Raw genomic sequence first — 22,960 nt, forward strand, 5'->3', positions numbered from 1 at the left:
GTGCCTTGTGCAGGGTGCCTTTGTAGTTTTAATTTTTCCTAAATAAAATAACTTTATTATTTAAAATGTATTACATATAGATAATAGTTATCTACCTTTTAAATAATATTACGTCCCTCATATTGTTATACAAAGAACTTGCATACAATATACACAAATCGAACTCCTGTATTTTTCAAAGGCAAAAATTCGTAAGGGTTAAACGGAACCCAGTGTCTCGCCTACTTTTGCTGTTAGTCCCAGCTCAACAAAAATGGGGGAAAAAATTATTAAAAATTTTCCTCTAGATACTATCTTTTGATTGTAAGAAGTTCTGTTCAAGTTTGGTAAAAATCCAAGAAGGTTTATGAATCTAATAAACGTTTTAAAAACTTTAATTGCAGACTGTACGTAATGTTAACTGGAATAAAACTAAGTCCATTTATAAGTAATATATGGAAAAACAGGAAATAAATTTTTACAAAATTTCCTTCTAGATACTAGCTTTTGATCATAAACAAGCTTCTGTCCAAGTGTGGTACAAATCCAGGATAGTTTAAGAAAGTTATTAAAATTTTGAAAGCTTTAACCACGGAGTAAATGTAATGTTAACTGGCAGAAAAAGTCCATTTATAAGTAAAATTCAGATAAACAGGATTTTTTTTTTTACAAAATTTACTTTTGAATACTATCTTATGATCACAAACAAGCTCTGAAGGACTCCTCCGGGTGCGGGAGGTTCTCGCTGCATTGAAGACCCATTGGTGGCCTTCGGCTGTTGTCTGCTCTATGGTCGGGTTGTTGCCTCTTTGACACATTCCCCATTTCCATTCTCAATTTTATTCTGTCCAAGTGTAGTACAAATCCAGGATAGTTTAAGAAAGTTATTAAAATTTGAAAAACTTTAACAACAGAGTGAATGTAATGTAAACTGACAGAAAAACTAAGTCCATTTATGAGTAAAATACGGATAAACAGGATTTTTTTTTTTACAAAATTTACTTCTGGATACTATCTTATGATCATAAACAAGCTTCTGTCCAAGTCATGTCTGTTAATGTGATATTTTAACATAAAAATAAACGAACTACATTTTGGCAACCAAAAAGGTCCAAACAATACTGTCCCATATACTTGTGTGCCTATTTTATGTATACAGTATCATGTAGTATTAAACATCCAAACGCCAGTATACCCACTATGATAATGTTGCATGTACATATGATATATTCTTAGATTGAAATCTGAAACACCTAAAAGGCTAAAAATTATTTTGACAGTCCCTGGACCAAAATTGTCTGTGCTTCTTTTTTTTATATATATACAGTGTTTGCAAAGAACATCTTTTAAGTATGATCTCACCAAATATTTGAGCTAAAAGCCATACAATAACATAAAACGGGAATATAAATAATTCGTAGTTTGTTTATCGCGCCTTCTCATGTAGAGTTGTCTACCTTCGATATATTTCCGTTAATACGCACGAATAAAAGACGGATTTGTCAGTCATTTAAGCCCCGCCCACCTTTAAGATTATTTTAATGGCATTATCTATAAAATGTGTGCATTTCTTTTTCCTTAAAAGTTATTTAAACTATTTTCATAAAATTTTTTAAATGTATTTTTCAATTTTTAGCATTTTTTTCTGAAGAAAATATGCCGAAGTAACATCTTAACTGTTTAAGGGCGTGGCTTCAAAACTGTGATGATTAGCAAGTCTAAACAAGTTTTTAACATTGACTGTAAAATGATTGGTTATTTCCTTATTAGGACCGTGACGCAATGTTTCAAAACAGTGGCACGCGTATTTTACTATAATCTTTAGTGTAGTAGGCTAATTTTGCGGGAAAAGTGATACACACAAGACGGTAAGTGTTGAGTACTTTTTTTCGATAATGTATTAGTTTATGTTGCGGATCTTGTTAAACTTTTTTCTAAGTATGTTTTATTTCTTAAATAATAATAACTTATCTATTAACAAATAATATAAATTTATTTTATAAGTCAATTTTTGTATCCATGCTTTTTGCTATAAATAAGTGTTACGAAATCGAAGTCAATTTATAATAATTTATTTGTTTTGATAAATGTTGTTTTATTACACTGTACTTTTTTCAAAACTTTTATCTTTATTGTTGTAGATTACATAAGCAATATAGAAAACACCTTTGTGAACAATGGGATTAGTCACATGTCACCTATGAAGAATAAAATGGAACCTAGCAAATCGGATGGACTGAAAATTCCCAAGGATAATTCATCTGCCTTTCATTTATATGATAAGAAACGGGACAGTGGATATATGACACATGACAATTCACCAGCGACACCAGCTACACCAAATAAGCAACTTCAATTTAATTTTGATGAGGATATAGTTAGTGAAGAAAATTCAAGCCGTAGTGCAAAGTTTAACAAATTCGATGACAGTGGAGAACTTTCGGATGATTGTTTTTACGATGCTGAGGAAATGTCAGAAAATACGGATAAAGAAGTAGAATGTGCTATGTCTTTAGAGAACATTAGAACAGTGCCTATTCCATTTGTCCGTCCTAGTGCTCCTGCACCCCAGTTTGACAATGACGTTCCAGAAGATTTGGGGTGCATTTCTGAAACTCAACATTTTACATCATATAGTTTCCACAGAGTATCATCTTTAAGGTCATCAAACTATCATAAAAGGCGTCATTTTAGACCTATAGGTCAGAGGACAATTAGCACTCAGACTCCTCATCAAAATAGCCAGATTGTTCTGCATGCTGTAAATACATTGTCTGATAGATTCCATCCTTATGATGCACCGTTAGCTAGAGGTGAGTTTTCTTCTTATTGTTGCATCATCTATTCTTTTAAATGTGACATATATACATCTAGCGATAATACATATGGAAACAATAAATCAGATCAAGGATTTATAACAAATATACGTCCTTGATGATGAGATGAAGTAATTATACAGCACTTAAATAATTGTGTTGATTTATTCATATTATAATTGTGAGGGTCATTTCTCCTGTCACTATTAGACTGTACTTTAATACTTGACGTATGTCTAATTCACGTGTGCTCTAATGTGCTTATTTATTTATTTTCGATAACCAGGTAATTTGCAATTAATGATTAGTAAAGTTTATTTATTTTTTCGATTTATATTCAGTTCGGATTAATTTATTCATTCATTTGCATTTTTTTATATAATTAATTGTTGCGAGGAACTTATTCTGTATATTTTTTATTTCAAATATTTTATTTAATGATACGTCGACGAAAATGGTCAAATACGCGTATAAACAAATATATATTGTCCCTTTAATAGACAGCGAAAATGGTCCCTTTCGTAATTACATACATGACTGGAAAACGGAAACAACACCACAAGTATATACAAACAATTATAATAACTTGTATAAATACATACAGGTGATGTATGTATATATATAGACATTACAAATCTTCTTCGATGTCATTTTTTTCCTGTTGACATTGATCAAGGATGAAAGATCAAAGTTCAATATAAATTAAAAAGTTTCAACATCATTTTATTAATTAAGACTAAAATAAATTTTAAGTTAATATTTCATTATGTCATATTTTTTATACATTAATTTTAAACTTCACGTCTCTGACCTTTGGCTAGTGGTTTAAAGGGTACAGTTTCCGTTTCCTTGTTTTTGTTTTGAATTATTTGTGTGTGTCCCAATGTTAATATTGTCTTTATACAAGCGATGGATGTAAGTTTATTTAAATAATTCGTTGTCATAATATTTCATTTACGTTAAAATAAATATAACATCTTCAAAAGTTAAATTTTTCCATTTTCTTTTTTTCTTTTTTCAGGTACGGTTCACAATAGACTACGTCACAATTCTGATGACTATGTACCCCACGATCCCCTTCCCGATTTGGTACCCTTGGCCATGGGAAGAGACCGTTCAATATCACTGCCAGATGTGCCTGCCTTGAGGGAAGCCCAAGAAACGGAGGTTGGCAAAGAACTCCGACGTATCAGCGACGAGTTTCATTTCTCCTACCACACTCCGAGACAGGTACGCTCTTTAGCTATATTTTAAAACAATTATCCTAAATGTAAGTTTGTGTGACGTGTTTTGAAACTCTTATAGATTCTTTGTTGTATATTTTACAACTGATGTATTTCGTCTGATTTGACAGATTGAGGTCGGGTCGGTTACTACCTGACCTCGATGTCTCGGTTGTAGTAAAAGTTTTGGAAACGTGCCAGTTGTGATTAAAATTAAAAAGTGCATTGCATACTACGTGCACTTTGCTTGTTGACAATATAATTATATTGTTACTAATAAATACATTGTCACTCATCAAGGCAAAAGGTTACAAAGTACATTATTGGCAACTATTGAACGGCTTACAGCTAAACCACAAAATACAAGTATATTTGATGCCCGGTGTTGGTATTAGTGCATTTTTCATGAAATTAATTAAGTGGAAAGATACACTCAGTGCATGTTGCCTTTGTAATCCTTTTTGAAATTAATAAGCACTTGTGATGAAGTAAACAAACACAGAAGATGTTTTTTTATAGTTGTACTTAAGTATTTTATGAACATGACTTTATATCGAATTATATGTTGCCAATTGGAGAGAAGCCAATAAAGAGTGGGTGTGTTCCCTGAAGATTTTTAATTTTTTTTTTTTTTTTTTTTTGCAAATTACCGCTTGACCCTTTTTGTAGCAACTCTCCTTTTCAGTTTTAAGTCCTATTTACATTACGCAATCTTTAAGAACTTATGATACGTATACGGAAACGCATGAAATTGAAATGCGAAATATATATTTAATATATTAAAGGCATTATAAATCAAAATTATCTTTAAAAAGCACATTTACTTATATTATTCCTACTTTATAAATAAATTAATAAAGAGGTAAATTTAATGGGACGTTAATGTGGACCTAAAAATAGAGTCAGTTCAATGTGTTTCTTATGTGTGCTTTATTATCTCCCCCTCCCCCACCGTGTCAAACCAAAGCATTTTGTTTAACTTTGCCGTTTCTTTGTGTTTCTTTTTATAGATAAATGTATTTCATTCCTAATTTGTTTTTAATAGATATATCCTTTCATTTACAGGCTAGAATAATGATACGACCACAAGCAGGATCTTTTCCTGGAACTTGGAGATTTGGCGGCTTCTGGGACAGTTTACGACATTTATTCACGCCTAGTCCAACCAACCCATCAGAAAATTGATACATTACATGACTTTTATTACAAGTGTTCGGATGTGTTCGGGTGTTTACATGACAATATTTGGATGTTTTTTTGACAATGTTCGGATACTTTATGTGACAATTTTCCGATGTTTTACACGACTATATAAATGAATGTTTCCTTAGTCGGAAGTTTGGTGCTATGCAAAAATCAGACCACAAGATTGATTGCTCAAGATGGGGGCCAAGCCCGCGATCTCATATATTCTTGGTGGTCAATAAAGTGCTTTTATTTTAATTTTTTATTACTAACCATTTAAGATTTAAAATCTATGCCTTTTTCATGTCTTATTAATTGATATGGTCCTTTAATACCATATAAAAGAAGGCATAATTTTCAATCATGTTTAAAATATTATTGTTATTAATATGTTTCTTGTTCTGACAATAATGATTTATTTACATTTAATGTAAATCAGTTTTCAAATGATCTCAGATTTTATTTTAACAATTGTATATTTATATTTGAAAAGGGGTAATGATTTAATCAGCATTAATTTGGTGCATTCGAATTATTCTTTCTTTCTTTCTTTCTATTCTTTCATTTTGTCTAAAATAATATTTTCATACACGTAGATATGGTATTTCTTTAACTTTCTAAATATATATTATTTATTGAAAAAAAATATATAATTTTGGATTTTATCTGACCATTTGATGGAATGACATTCCAGCTCAGCGACCTCTGTTACAACCGTTGTTTTTAGTTTTACTAAAAATAAATGTATGTAATTATGTATATTTTAAATATACTTTATTGTTTATTTGAATGTAAATAAATTTAGAAAAGAGATAATAGTTATATTCTCTCAGCCCATTGAATCAATTTATGTCTGTGACTAATTATCTAGATGAATGACTATGAAAAGATTGCGGTTGAAATGAGACAGTTATATAGTTACATCATAACATTAATTTACTTATCAGCCAGGTGAATATATGAGTTATTGTTGTTAATTTATTTTCCGGTGACCCATTGACTACAGATAATGTAAACAAATCTACAGACCTAAAATAAAACCAACACACTTGGCTTTGGTCCAACTACTTAAAATAGTAACTTAGTCATTTGTGTATTGGTTTAAAAAAAGGTAGAAACGTCGCACAAAGTGTATAACCATCGATTTTAATTTACATAAGAAAAACGATGTAGATTTCATCAACCTCCAGGGCAGACTCCCGAACAGAAGAAATCTAACTTGTTCCCTTAGTTTAGTCCTTCACTTTGAAATATTATGCAATGTAGATGTGATTAAATGTAAAAACAAAGAAAAGAAATAGATATGTATCGTACACGAAATAGGACACGACAAAAGTATATTCTAGAAATATGACCCATTGACCTGTTACTCATCTACATATATTGATATGATATTGAGATATGGAAGAAGCATAATGTTTTTGTTATGATATATCTTTTTTAAATCTAGTTTATTGATTTTCCCTTGACCCGACATTCGGAGATTACTTTAAGAACATGACTTTGCAAAGCTCTGCAGACAGGTTAAGAAACTGGAGCATGATTACACATGCTTGTACACGATAGAAAATAGAACTAACACGATTCTACGTGAATGTACAAGAAGATAATGAAGTTTGAAAAAAAATACGAACAGGAACAGAGTTAAAAGACCATTCTGTCGAATTTACGAACGCGAGTTATTGGGTCCCTATATATGATTTCTGTGGTGCAAACTTGAACATTGGTTTTGATTTTAGAAATTGTGACCCCTCCCGTTACTAAAATGGAGAAGAGAAGCGAAACATACTTTTTTGAGGTGTCGCGGAATTGATCTTGGAGCATCTTTGTAACATCTCTATCTAGAATATGTCAATTGATGTTAAGGGGTGGCCATTTGATATTCTGTGGGGGGGGGGGAGCATTTTTTTGTACGAACATTTGTCCCACATTATAAGAAACGATTATTTATTTTTGATACAATGCTTCATGAATATTTTTTTTGTTTGACTTTTCGCAACATTTTGTGGGTAAATATTATTTTCAAGCATCCTTTAGAAAGTTTTTTTTGTCAGTTGCAAACTGTAAGGTAAATTATTTTCAAAATCTTCTCCCTCCTCAGAATGTCAAATGGGTCGCACTCAAGGCCTTCGTCATAGGCTGAAGTACGGTTTCCGAAATATGAGGCATATATATAAAACCAAGCCGAACTATGTTTCATATACCAAATGTATAATATAATATTATATCCTCATTTTGGGCTTCGATTTTTTAATTTATATATCCATATAAATAAATATTTCGGATAAAGATATCCTTCATCAATATAATGTAAAATGAATCTTATCAATCTATTCAGATTTTATTAAAACAAACTTGAACGTAATACAAATTAAAAACCGAACCACGCTTGTATAATTCTAAAATTTAAAAGTTCACTCAAATTTAATATTAACAACAGAGGCTGCGTATTTATGCATCCAAAATTAAACTAACACATCCAGCTGCGGAAGTGAGCACTGCTCGATTTGAACTACACATTTTCATTGATCCCAGTTGGTGCCAACGTTTTTAATTTTCTCAAAAATTTTTCCCGAGTATAATACTCTCCGCATGTTGATATTGACTTTGACCCAAGTGCACCAGGGAAGTGTATTGTGACATAAATAGCAGACTCCATAAAGAGGTGATGCCTTAAGGAGAAGTCTCTATAAATAATTGTTAAAAAAAACATATTAAACTATATATATGAGAATAAAATAAGAAAATGTTGTATATGATTACCAATGAGACAACTCTCCACCAGACCAAATGAAAGAATTAACTGGTTAGCAACTATAGGTCATCGTATGGCCTTCATCAATGAGCTTAACCCATATACCGCATACATTGTAAATAGCAAGCTTTAAAAGGATCAAACTCATAAACAAAGTATGAGGTTTACCCGTGACAAATTACATTTGATAAATATACATATTTAGAGAGAGATAGTTATTTGTTCTATATATACATGTTGTGGTCATTTTTTGTGGTTTCTTCAATGATATAGGCTTAGTAATGATATTTATCGACTGAAAGATATAAAAAAAAGAACACACAAGTGCTTGATGCTTAGGAGTAAGAATAACAGGAAATAATGTATATAAATAAACGTGAGAATCATAAGCAAAGGAAATGTTAAACAGTATAAAAGAGGCAAACAATTACGATATTAAAATCTACTTTCACCAAATATATAGAGAAAATCGTAAGATAAAGTCTACATATATAACATATGTAAAAGTATGGGATGAGGTAACAGCTTTGTACCCAATAGTTTTCACTCTGTCCGTCCGTCTGTCCGTCCATAATTGTTAGCACTGTTTCTTCTTCATTGCGGTTTTCGAATGCACATAGGTAAAATCCTAGCCTGGGGTACTGGCTCACTGCTCGACGAAGTATTAGATTCATGGTAAAATCCTTGCCGTTTATTTCACTGAATATTGAACTTGGAGTTCAGATGCCCTTCCTCATACCGCCTATGGTGATTGAGTAATTTTCTAAAGGAGAAAAAAAACTACAATGCTTACTTTGTCCTTAACTGTTCTCAGGCGCAACTTAAAGGTGGGGATAGACATACTGTCTTTTTGTCCGTCCGTTCAACTAGTCTGGTTATCGCTCTCGCGTCAATATTTTTTACACCAAAGAATTATACGCGAAATGACTCGGACAAATGCAAATCAGAGTCTATATCAACTATTTTAAAAGGAGTTGCATATAATATATACCCTTGGAAAACGTAAATTCTATGAAAATTAGCCATGAAGCCTACATTTCTCGTTCAATTTGTATGACTAAATTTATATCAGCATTGTCGAGGACAAATTCGAAAATCAGCGCAATTCAACTACTAATAGGTATATCATGACCCTTGGAAATATAAGTTATGGAAAATTTGTAAGGCAAATGTTTTCATGCCTTAATTTCTTGTCAGTTTCTTATGAAATTTATTTCAAAGGTTTATACCAGCAATGTCTCTATAACCGGATATATAACCGGGTGTTTTCCGGCTATAGTAATTCAAAGACGGAATACCAATACTTTAAACTTTATTAGCAAGGTCCGGACAGTACCAGACCTAAGACCTCAACTGACTTCAAAAATATCATACAAAAGCATATATAAAAAACAGTATCTATAGAAAAGGATGAGTGTCCAACGGATTAACTTGTCATCGTCAAAGTGATTTCCATTACGACAAATATATATTTAACAATAGAATTAATTAAACACAAAGAAAGGTAAAAGGTGAGATAAACGGATTAACAAATTGTCACTTTAGCACTTAAAATATAATGTCTGAACTGGCTTTATTTCTACTTCACATGTGTCCAAATCTTCCTGGTTATATTCGCCACTACTCCACCTAAACTCGGTCTCCAAGTTTGCTGAATATTGAGACAATTTCACGTCGGTTATCTTCGTGGGTATCCTCCTCGTCGTTGGTGTTGATGGGAATTGTGGGAATAGTTTGTACGCAAACTTTCAAGTTGATTCTCGGCGATTGAAAGTTCATGAAGTTCATGAAAGTTCATGAAGCAAAGTAATCTGTTCAAAGTTTTGATTTTTCTACCCTATATACCACATTGCCTCACATTCTCATTAAGAAAAAATTCACACACCTAATTAAATGGGCATTTAAAAAGTCAGAATGTGAATATATATGTTCAAACTCTTTTAGGTCATTTTTTAGTAGCAATAAACAAAAAAACTATGTCAATTGGACATGCTTTGATACTATATATGCCCTTGAATTTTTACTAGATAACATTTTTGTTCGCTTTGGAGATTCCGTATATCGTCAGGTTATCGGAATTCCAATGGGGACTAACTGTGCACCACTTATTGCGGACCTTTTTTTGTATTGCTATGAGTTACAATTTATGACAAAAATCAGTAAAGACCCATCGAAACAACATCTGATACACAAATTTAATAATACTTTTAGATATTTGGATGATATTTTGGCTCTCAATAATGACGACTTCAGTATGTATACTAAAGAAATTTATCCTGTTGAACTTACTTTAAATAAAGCTAATACTAACAATGACCACTGCCATTTCCTCGATCTTGATATCTATATCATTAACGGAAAGCTTAATACTAAAATATATGATAAAAGAGATGATTTTTCATTTCCTATCGTTAATTATCCATTTTTAGATGGTGACGTTCCCTTGTCACCATCTTACGGTGTTTATATATCTCAACTTGTACGATTCGCTCGTGTATGTAACAATGTTTTAGATTTTAACGAGAGAAATTTATGTATTACTGAAAAATTATTACACCAGGGTTTTCGATATCACAAACTAGTCAAAACATTTACTAAATTTTATCATCGGTATAAGGACATCATTCGTAAATATAGCTCAACATGCAGACTTCTTATACGTGCAGGTATTTCACATCCAATTTTTTATGGGAATATTCTTTATAAAGCACAAAAATGTCAGTATTCACCTCTGAAACTAACAAAACCTTTAAATAGACTTATTAAGAAGGGATATAGTTACGATACTGTTGTCAGGTCATTAAAGATTGCATATTTTGGCGTTAATATTGATTCACTTATAGGGTCTTTGCATCGGCACTAAACACATTTATTTAAAAACCAGTTGTTGGCATGACACGGGTTATGTTCTTCTCATATATGTTATGATGGTATGATACTAAACCCCTAACGGGAAGGATTGTGCCTGATATTCATATGATGAAGACATAATCTTTCAATCAGTTTAATTGAAGTCTGGAGCTGGCATGTCAGTTAACTGCTAGTAGTCTGTTGTTATTTGTGTATTATTGTCATTTTGTTTATTTTCTTTGGTTACATCTTCTGACATCAGACTCGGACTTCTCTTGAACTGAATTTTAATGTGCGTATTGTTATGCGTTTACTTTTCTACATTGGCTAGAGGTATAGGGGGAGGGTTGAGATCTCATAAACATGTTTAACCCCGCCGCATTTTTGCGCCTGTCCCAAGTCAGGAGCCTCTAGCCTTTGTTAGTCTTGTATTATTTTTAATTTTAGTTTCTTGTGTACAATTTGGAGTTTAGTATGGCGTTCATTATCACTGAACTAGTATATATATTTGTTTAGGGGCCAGCTGAAGGACGCCTCCGGGTGCGGGAATTTCTCGCTGCATTGAAGACCTGTTGGTGGCCTTCTGCTGTTGTCTGTTCTGTGGTCGGGTTGTTGTCTCTTTGACACATTCCCCATTTCCATTCTCAATTTTATATTTGATATTCACATATAGAGTCGGAATTTTGTGCTTTGAGTGTCTGAATTTCGTCTTTTAGCTTTTTGATAACATGACAGTCTTGCATCTCTTTACTTTTTAAATCCATAGTTAATCTGTATCTGGTGTTGGTTAAACTTAGGTTCTTCTCTTTCAACCGCACTATTTCTTTCTCAAAATTTTCAGTTCTACTGGTATGCTCGGCTAACTCATGTTCGATCGTTTGGATTAGCCGAACATGTTGTAAACGTTCCAAATTTAATTTGTTCAAATTGTTCCTTAACATCACATTATCTTTCACTACGGTATCCAATTTAGAATTTTCACATTTGAGCACAGCAATTTCTTTGAGGGAGTTTTGATGAGACGCGTTTAACTTGTGAAGGTGCTGTTTCGCGGATTCGTCCGGTATGGAGCATGTAAAAGTAGAGAGTTCCTTGTCCTCAAGTCCCTGAAACGGAAATTGAGACATTTGTTTCTTCTCTATAAACTTTCTCATTCGGTCGCTGTCTCTTTGAATTTTTGATTTTGATTTCTTCTTTGGTTTTGGGTTGCTGACAAATGACTTTGCGTGAAAATTACACATGCGGGCAAAATGTCCTTGATGTCTGCACTTGTAACAATAAGCGTTAACTGCATAACACCGATGATATGTGAAAACATTCAATGTCTTACCGCAATATTTACACAGAAATTACAAACAGGTATCTGATTTTCTCATCGGAAACGGATATCCATTTCTACAAGGCTGGTAATTCCAGGATCCTTCCATTCTGTTACTTCTGAAGGTAATCATATACTAGTTTGGGGGAACTAGCTCAAGATCGTGCCGCGGGTAACCTCAACCCATATATAACCGGGTGTTTTCCGTGTTATAGTAACTCAAAGACGGAATACCAATACTTTCAACTTTATTAGCAAGGTCCGGACAGTACCAGACCTAAGACCTAAACTGACTTCAAAATAACATACAAAAGTATATATAAAAAACAGTATCTATAGAAAAGGATAAGTGTCCAACGGATTAACTTGTCATCGTCAAAATGATTTCCATTACGACAAATATATATTTAACAATAGAATTAACTAAACACAAAGAAAGGTAAAAGGTGAGATAAACGGATTAACAATTGTCACTTTAGCACTTAAAATATAACTGGCTTTATTTCTACTTCACATGTGTCCAAATCTTCCTAGTTATATCTCGAACAAGTTACATTTATGCCCCTTGGAAATATATAAAATATATGAAAAATTTCATTTAAGCACTTTCGTGACTATATATATTCCTTTTCGGATTTTTTTTTTAAATGAAAAGATCAAAAGTTAAAATAAAAATTATTATGAGTTATTGTCATTCACAGAATAAAATATGTGCTGCGGTGGGGTACATTGGAACTCCTTTTTTATGTGTGATTATAACAGCGTCGATGCATGTGAGAAAGATAATAAATTAAAACTTATAGTGAATTAATATACCATATAGTATATTGAACAGTTTGAGACCGATCACCCATATGGTTTAAGATAAACTAGAAATAGCCCAAATGAGATGTAAATTTATTGTGCAAAAATAATTTGTTTAATTCAAGGCAGGATATAAGTGCAAATGACTACATAAAAGGCAACAACTTCTGGTTAGTAACTTTTCTGAATACCTGCCATGCGTTGTTTAATGAAGATGCTGTTTTTCAGAGGGATCAATCTAGCAACTTATTTTTTTTTATGGAAATGACTGTATGCATGCATTTGAATTGTCCCTACATTTTTTTCCATTTATTTTTTTTTCTAAATATACGGCAGAACTCAAAAGGATTGCAGTAATTTTTAATCACCATTTGAGTCATTTGAAGAAAAAAAATGATGAACCTTCTATATTCCATTCAGAATAACGATTTTGAGAAATATAAAAACAAGTTGGACAAATTTAATATTTCAAAATCAAACTGTATAGTATATATAAGTTAATTAAGTTAATGAAGGTATGCTAATCAGCGAAAGAATAATGCGGTGCAATTAATATCATGGCGACCTGGCTTAGAATTGGAATGAAATTAATGATGGCATCGAGTCTGACACCAGAGAGGAATTTTGAAAATTTATAGTCAACCTATATTAACATGCTTTCAAGATTTGGAGTCTGAAATCATGATCACCATAGTGTTCAATTTAAAAGGAAAAGGGTCTGTGACATTAACCCAACATTATCATCAGGCGAATTTTCGCGACAAATATATATATGTGGTGTTGTCAACTATAAGTAAGGGTCAATCTCATTTGAAATTAGTGATGGAATATTTTTTCCGGAAATTTTTAGAGCAGATGCACTTGTGTAACATTTCCGGATAATATACATGGTGTTATCAACTATAAATAAGGGTCAATCTCATTTGAAATTAATGATGGAATATTTTTTCCGGAAATTTTTAGAGCAGATGCACTTGTGTAATATTTCCGGATAACAAAATAAATGTCAACTATAACGCATTAGTTTCAATCATATACAACTATACACGATAAATAGATTAAACATCGTATTGTCATGCAGACGTTTACGTATAGCCATTGATTCGTTCTGTAAAAAGGCAACTATATACAGACAAGGATTTGTATAGTATACAAAGGATTTGTATACTGTACAAATCCTTGATACAGAATTGCGGTCTAATCATAAAACTGGATTAATTCATTTATGTCGATGGCCTCAAATGATAATTTGTGGGAGTGGGGGTTGCGGCTTGGTGGCCGAAATAGTCGAAGTAATGTATTACTAGCCTGTCAACACTGAGGTTGTGAGTTCGAATCACGAACATGGCTCTCTAAGAGCACCAGGCTTCCTCCGCCAATAAAAATTGTCCGCCACGAAATAGCACAATAGTGGCGAAAGTGGCGTTAGACACAAATTAATCAATCAATCAAATGGTAATTGACGGATTGATTTTTTAATGATAGACAAGAACGACCTGTGGCAAATATTACAGGCGAATTCATGACGATTGTTTACGTCATACCCATACGGTATATCCTGCTTACTGAATCTTAATACACCTAGGCCGACACGAGTCCAGTCACGTCTTAATGTACATGTTTGCTAAAAATTAAGGTAAAAGTCTGGATGCATATATAGATATAAAAAGATGTGGTATGAGTGCCAATGAGACAACTCTCCATCCAAGTCAAAAATTATAAAAGTAAACCATTATAGGTCAAAGTACGGTCTTCAACACGGAGCCTTGGCTGTCTATTTTCTAAGGATATGAATTGACGGCGAGTTGGGTGAACGACATTCATTCAAAAGCTCCAAGGCTCAATTTACCAATATTTCTCACATGATACTATATATGACATGCAGACGGCAGTCATCTTGAAATTCAGATCAGCACCAATATAACCATTGTAATTTATACTATGAAATGGGTTTCAGTTATTAAAAAAAAACTTTATCGGCCGTATATTACGTTTACCAAGGAAAAGATAAAGACAAAACAAACAATAACAAAATCAATAAAAACCTGTTTTAGATGTATTTTAATGTTAACGGGTCCACGTCCAGTGTTAATAAATAAAGAAAGAAAGAAAGAAAGAAAGAATAAAAAATAAAAAATAAATGAATAAATAAATAAATAAATAAATAAATAAATAAATAAATAAATAAATAAATAAATAAATAAATAAATAAATAGAGTTTGTGGTTTTTGGGAGCGGCCATTTTTGATTTTAGATAGCTACTAAAATAATTCATATTGAACAGATATATCATGTTATGGAGGGGTATTTGCGAAAAATACCAGTCGAGGGACTGTAAAATGACGAAATTGGCATATTCACCGGCAGAGATGAAAAACAGGCAAATTCGTTTGAAATGAGAGAAAAGGGTTAGTATATGCAAAAAATACACTGGCTACTAACCAATCAAATCCGGCATTCTTATATAAGGTGTAATTATTTAAGAAAAAAGGCTATTTCCAGTTGGACGCCTTTACACGTAGGATTGTTAAACTCCGCTCTGTGTTGTAAATTATATCGACACTAAGATAACAAAACTTATGATTTCATCCTTTTATTTACCCTATAATTTTACACAGCTGAAACTTTACTTGTTTACAAGCGAGTGAAATGGTCCATAGATGATAGATCACCCTTTTTTAGCACTACATGTAACACTTCCGCTCTGTTACACATATGCATAAATTTGACCTTGGGAAAAAATACGTTTAAAGATCAATTGCCACATTAAAAAACCCATTGATACTGTAATCGTAAAAAGTAAGTGTGAAAGTGTAGTGATATATTATGTGCAAAAATCGTTTGATAACGTTGATAAAATTCGCGAAAAGAAAAGGTTAAAACACGATACAAACACGTTTATTTGTTTTTTTAAATGAAGTAGATGAGATGACAACATGACATTAATATAAATGGAGTGAATTTCAACAGCATTTACTGTCATATATCATGTTGTCTAAGATAGTGTGTCAGTCGGCTGATTAACATTCAGAAAGCCGATAATTACCGCGAAAGTAACACGAACGTCAAAATAATATATCACATCTGATAACAGGTTGATCGGAAGTTGTAAATTACTTGACAACATCAAAACTTTACTGACAAATTGAATTTTAATATCTTGTCATATATTTTCATGCAGTTAAACGTGACTTTCTTAGTTTATCAGAATTTCTACAAAAATGATGATAGTACTGGATACATCGGGTCCACTGCTGAAACAGAACAAGGTTCTCGTTCAAACCTTTCATTAGGCACTGAACATCAATATTTTGTTGGAGAAGGGTAGGAGGGAGGGTTTTAGCCCCCGCCGCGGCGGAGGGGGCATTAAGTGTTACCCTTGTCCGTCCGTACGTCCCAAAATTAGTTTCCAGTTCTCTAACTTCAGTTTCCTCAACCAAATGTTATTAAACTTATACACAATGCTTATTACCAAAAAAAAAAAAAAAAAACAAAAACAGATCAAGTTTGAATTTGGGTTGCGTTACTTTTACCGTTTTTGAACTGTACCCCTTTATAAATGGAAAAATAGCTGAATTTTTCGTTTCCGTTCTCTAACCTTAACCTGCCTCAACCAAATGTTATGAAACTTGTAACCAATGCTTATTTTATCAAAATTTTATCATCGGTATAAGGACATCATTCGTAAATATAACTCAACATGCAGACATCTTATACGTTCGGGTATTTCACATCCAATCTTTTATGGTAATGTTCTTAACAAAGCACAAAAATGTCAGTAATCACCTCAAAAGCTAACAAAACCTTTAAACAGACTTATTAAGAAGGGATATAGTTACGATACTGTTGTCAGGTCATTAAAGATTGCATATTTTGGCTTTAATATTGATTCAATTATAGGGTCTTTGCATCGGAATTAAACATATTTATTCTAAAACCAGTTGTTGGCATGACACGGGTTATGTTCTTCTCATATATTTTATGACGGTATAATACTAAACCCCTAACAGGAGGGATTGTGCCTGATATTCATATGATGAAGACATAATCTTTCAATCAGTTTAATTGAGGTCTGGAGCTGGCATGTCAGTAACTGCTAGTATAGTCTGTTGTTATTTATGTATTATTGTCATTTTGTTTATTTTCTGTTGTTTCCTATTCTGACATCGGACTCGGACTTCTCTTAAACTGAGTTTTACTGTGCGTACTGTTGTACGTTTGTTTTTTCTACATTGGCTAGAGGTATAGGGGGAGGGTTGAGATCTCAAAAAATATGTTTAACCCCGTCGCATTTTTGCGCCTGTCCCAAGTCAGGAGCCTCTGGCCTTTGTTAGTCTTGTATCATTTTTAATTTTAGTTTCTTGTGTATAATTTGGAGTTTAGTATGACGTCCATTATCACTGAACTAGTATACATATTTGTTTAGGGGCCAGCTGAAGGACGCCTCCGGGTGCGGGAGTTTCTCGCTGCGTTGAAGACCCATTGGTGGCCTTCGGCTGTTGTCTGCTCATTGGTCGGGTTGTTGTCTCTTTGACACATTCCCCATTTCCATTCTCAATTTTATTATTACCACAAAACACAAATCAAGTTTGAATTTGGGTTGGTTACTTTTACCGATTTTGAGTTGTGCCCTTTATAAACGGAAAAATTGCTGAATTTTTCGTTTCCGTTCTCTAACTTTAGTTTGCCTCAACTGAATATTATGAAACTTATACAAAATGCTTATTACCATAAAACCCAGATCAAGTTCGAATTTGGGTGGCGTCACTGTTTTACAGTTCTCTAGTAATAAAATTGAGAATGGAAATGGGGAATGTGTCAAAGAGACAACAACCCGACCATAGAGCAGACAACAGCCGAATGCCACCAATGGGTCTTCAATGCAGCGAGAAACTCCCACACCCGGAGGCGTCCTTCAGCTGGCCGCTAAACAAATATGTATACTAGTTCAGTGATAATGGACGTCATACTAAACTCCAAATTATACACAAGAAACTAAAATTAAATATAATACAAGACTAACAAAGGCCAGAGGCTCCTGACTTGGGACAGGCGCAAAAATGCGGCGGGGTTAAACATGTTTTTTGAGATCTCAACCCTCCCCCTATACCTCTAGCCAATGTAGAAAAAACAAACGTACAACAGTACGCACAGTAAAACTCAGTTCAAGAGAAGTCCGAGTCCGATGTCAGAATAGGAAACAAAAGAAAATAAACAAAATGACAATAATACATAAATAACAACAGACTACTAGCAGTTACTGACATGCCAGCTCCAGACCTCAATTAAACTGATTGAAAGATTATGTTTTCATCATATGAATATCAGGCACAATCCCTCCTGTTAGGGGTTTAGTATTATACCGTCATAAAATATATGAGAAGAACATAACCCTTGTCATGCCAACAACTGGTTTTAGAATAAATATGTTTAATTCCGATGCAAAGACCCTATAAGTGAATCAATATTAAAGCCAAAATATGCAATCTTTAATGACCTGACAACAGTATCGTAACTATATCCCTTCTTAATAAGTCTGTTTAAAGGTTTTGTTAACTTTTTAGGTGAATACTGACATTTTTGTGCTTTGTAAAGAATATTACCATAAAAGATTGGATGTGAAATACCCGAACGTATAAGATGTCTGCATGTTGAGTTATATTTACGAATGATGTCCTTATACCGATGATAAAATTTAGTAAATGTTTTGACTAGTTTATGATATCGAAAACCCTGGTGTAATAATTTTTCAGTAATACATAAATTTCTCTCGCTAAAATCTAATACGTTGTTTCATACACGAGCGAATCGTACAAGTTGAGATATATAAACACCATAAGATGGTGACAAGGGAACGTCACCATCTAAAAATGGATAATTAACGATAGGAAATGAAAAATCATCTCTTTTATCATAATTTTTTGTATTAAGCTTCCCGTTAATGATATAGATATCAAGATCGAGGAAAGGTCAGTGGTCATTGTTAGTATTAGCTTTATTTAAAGTAAGTTCAACAGGATAAATTTCTTAAGTATACATATTGAAGTCGTCATTATTGAGAGCCAATATATCATCCAAATATCTAAAAGTATTGTTAAATTTTTGTATCAGATGTTGTTTTGATGGGTCTTTGCTGATTTTAGTCATAAATTGTAACTCATAACAATACAAAAACAGGTCCGCAATAAGTGGTGCACAGTTAGTCCCCGTTGGAATTTTAGTGTTTTTTCCTAACGTTATATGCAAGCGGGGACATCATCTGTGTCACATGCATCGACACATTCTCCATTTATTTTTCATCGTGACAAATCTTTTTCTAGTAGAATTAAAAAAAACAATTTTTTTTTATATCATTCAGGAACATTTTTTTTCAAATAATATCAATGTTTTCTTTTGTCTTGTCTACAAAATTGAAACAGATACAAACTACGTTTTCTTTTCCATTTTGAATTTTTGAAATATTTTTTCCTCCATGCATTTTATAATAGATATATCATACTATAACGGAGTTTGTGTTTATTTTTACAAAAGGAACATAATATCATGTTTTCAACTTTTGTTTCTTCAATTTTCCCTTTAAGTTAAAAAAAAAACATCCTCCCACCCCCAACACACAAAATAGTCGGTGGTTTTGGCCTTATTTCTAAAGCAAAATCTTCGATGGACGTTTTTTTTCAGACGGGGCGGATAGCTCGAGGGTTTTGCTACTGGACAAAAAATAATGATGGTTTGTACATCAGTTCTTGTAATGAAATTTGTCTTTACTCAGAGTATATATTCGTTTATATATAAACATAAATAAGAGTTACTGTCTTCATTCAAACAGTTTTGTGAATGAAGAATGCTGAATACAGTTTATCCCCAATAATGAAGCAGGACAAGTAGAAAATATTTTTGGGTAGGTTCCAGTTATCAAATTACGTTACATTTTAGTGTCGATCTAAGTTTGGACCCTGGCATATTATTCACATAACAAGAAGTTAACTTTGTCGAATTCCATGCACATCAGGCTGAAGTACTATTATCACCGACTTTGTAGTATATTCACCTACAAAGTCCAGTGCGACCGAAAAAATATATAAAGAAAGTGAATAGGTCCTTATATAGGTCATGCCTGAATACCTTACCTGACAATGGACACTTAACGATTGATTGATTGTTGGTTGGTTGCTTAACGTCAAGTGGCAAATATTTCATGCATATTCAGGACGCATTGGATATAATATAGTTTTTTTTTTTTTAAACAACGACAAAGTGTCGTCTCTAAAAGTTGCATCAAACAGAACTACGCTATGTTATTAAGTATCATAGGCGGATCCAGAATTTTGAAAGGGGGAATAATTCCAGAAAACGAAATTTATACCGCCGAGCGGAGGAGGCGGAAAAAATTTTGGGCGATTTTATGCCTTTTTTTTTTTTTTTTTAGATCAAAGAGGTACGCCCTCTCACGCTCACTCCTGAACCTACAACTAATTATAAACGTTTTCATGAATTGTTTCAAAGTACACTTTTCCGAATCTGAAGATGATAGGCAAACTAATGCATTTCAATCTATCGCTTCACAATTCAGTCATATTTTAAAAGTTTCAAGGAGTTGTACATACTGTACTATTTATCTATAAATATGCTGGGTTTTTTTTTCTCTCCTTTGTTTTTTCTTCTCCATCTTCTATTTTTCTTCTCTTTCGCTATTCTTTTGTTTTGTTTTTTAATTGTTCTTTTAATATAAACTGAATATGATGTGGTATGAATGCCAATGAGACAACTATCCACCACCGAAAGATTAAAATTCATTCAAAATGAGAAAAAAACGTACGTCGAAGTCATTATGGGTTTTGCACTCTTATGGAGTTCTAATTTTAGGACAATGTAAAATGCATTATTGTGATGTATTTTGAATAAGCAAATGCCACCACAGCCTAAAAATAGACTTCCTAAATTTATAAGAAAGAAAATGATGCATGCGCAAATGATTTTGCACTTTTTAATTTAAGCTTTACTTTGTGCTTACAGAATAATGGATTTTCGTTAAATGATTTATTTTTTTTGTCTTTTCAAAAGTGCACGGATAATCCCTTATTTTTATTTGGCTTCAAAACAGGACAATCATTAAAAGCATAGTACATATTACTCATAAATGTTTTGCACATTTTGAAGAAGCATCTTACGGCCCAATGATTTTCCGCACCTGCACCAGTCTGCACTTGAAGGTCTGTAAGAGATGCTTTATTAGTGATTAAGCTTTCCAATGTATTATAATATTGTAAAGTACAGATGATAGCGAGAGATCAATATTATTAGTTTATTTTGTATACAAACAGTTGTTTATTTCTGTATGATTGTAAGATTAGATAATCATGATTGCTTATTTTAGACCAATAATGATTTAATTGATGCAGGTCTTTTCATCTCTTATATTCCCTGTGATGTTATAAGTAAAGATCAGCAGAAGCTGTCATTTTATCGATCACATAATTCATCAATTAAATAGTGATTTGTAACCGTTAGATATATCTTAATACTATTAAATTAACCACATCAAGGGGCGATAATTACGTCAGTACCTGAATAAATAAATCAGTAAATTCATGGTTCGCTGATCAACTAATGTACAGGGTTTTCCATATACGCAAGAAATGTGTACACAGATTGAGATGAAACAGTGGAAATCCACAGAAGCTGGGTTAAAAAAAAAACTTTAAAAGTATGCTGACATTCCTAAATTTAGATGTTTATCTGATGACATATAATTGATTTAGATACGGACCTGTTTGGTATTGGAATAGCTAAAGATAAAGGAAAATCATGAAAATTAGATAAATCATATTGACACATTAAACACCCATATTAAAAAATCCAATATGACGACATGTATTTGTACATATATATAAAACTTTTTTACATCCATTTAATGCGTTAAACACAAAGAAAGCATTCCATACACACTCACACGCACATGATCTCGGGGAAGGTGGGGGGACTTCAATCTTTTATGGTGGGGGGACTACAATCTTTTATGGTGGGGGGACTTCTCTCTTTAATTGCGGGGGGTAGCAGTACCCTACCCTTTTCATAAATTTGGAATAGCAAAAATAAATATACCCTATCGAATATTTTCGACAAAAAATATACCTATATAGCTATAAGGATTATGTTTGAAGTAAAATCGACATTCTAATTAGTTCAGATATTCATGATTCAATCAGCAACCTCATATATATCATCTGAATTTCTCTACTTAGCATATATCATGAAACTTGGAATACAATTAGATTACTTGAAATAGCAACCTATTCCAGCGGCTCATCCTTACCACTCATTGCATAGTAACTGCCCACTTCCGGAGACATGATAGTATCAGTCATAAGTAACGTACGACCCCCCCCCCCCCTCTCTCTCTCTCTCTCTCTCTCTCTCTCTCTCTCTCTCTCTCACTCGCTCCTCGCTCTCACGTGACATTCATAAGTTATATCAGACGGACCTGCCCTATCTTCCATATAACATAGATTTACACCATACAGATGACCTAAGGTCAAGTCATATTTTGATTTAGTACACAAAGAGGACACGAGCCCTTGTTACTTCATGTTTATATTTTAAGAGGTCTTTATAATATAACAAAATGCATAAATGTTTCTTTGGTTTTAATAATTAATATGATCAAAGACTTCTACAAGACAATAGTGGACAATACAAGATGGTCATCTGTCCGTATATATCTGGTCTAACGGTACTCTTAATTATATCGCTGGCAATTCTAATGAGCGATAAAGATAATGATCAGCCACTAACTGTTGACGTGTGTCATGATAATAAAATGACAATCAACCGAATATAATAATTTCATTCACATGACAAATTATCGCCCTTGATAACTATCAAAACGTGCATGTCATGTTTCGTGTTTTTTTAAATGTGCATTAAACTTTTATCTTGTCTTCAATCAATAAAGAATGTTACAAAAACATTCAAATCAAATATTTGATGTACATTTTTTATGTTTATTTTATTACTTCTTTACTACCAAAAA

General features: G+C 32.7%; 1 protein-coding gene across 1 annotated transcript; it reads left to right on the forward strand.

Annotated features, from left to right (window-relative positions):
* The first annotated feature begins 1,726 nt into the window (after positions 1 to 1,726).
* On the forward strand, positions 1,727 to 6,019 carry LOC127698898 (uncharacterized). The gene is made up of 4 exons (XM_052202628.1): positions 1,727 to 1,847; positions 2,121 to 2,792; positions 3,817 to 4,025; positions 5,084 to 6,019. The coding sequence occupies exons 2-4, from the start codon at positions 2,171 to 2,173 to the stop codon at positions 5,201 to 5,203; spliced, it is 951 nt and encodes a 316-aa protein (XP_052058588.1). The 5' UTR covers positions 1,727 to 1,847; positions 2,121 to 2,170; the 3' UTR covers positions 5,204 to 6,019.
* The last annotated feature ends 16,941 nt before the right edge of the window (positions 6,020 to 22,960 follow it).

The sequence above is a fragment of the Mytilus californianus genome, unplaced genomic scaffold (assembly GCF_021869535.1).
Source record: "Mytilus californianus isolate M0D057914Y unplaced genomic scaffold, xbMytCali1.0.p SCAF_4, whole genome shotgun sequence".
Lineage (NCBI taxonomy): Eukaryota > Metazoa > Mollusca > Bivalvia > Mytilida > Mytilidae > Mytilus > Mytilus californianus.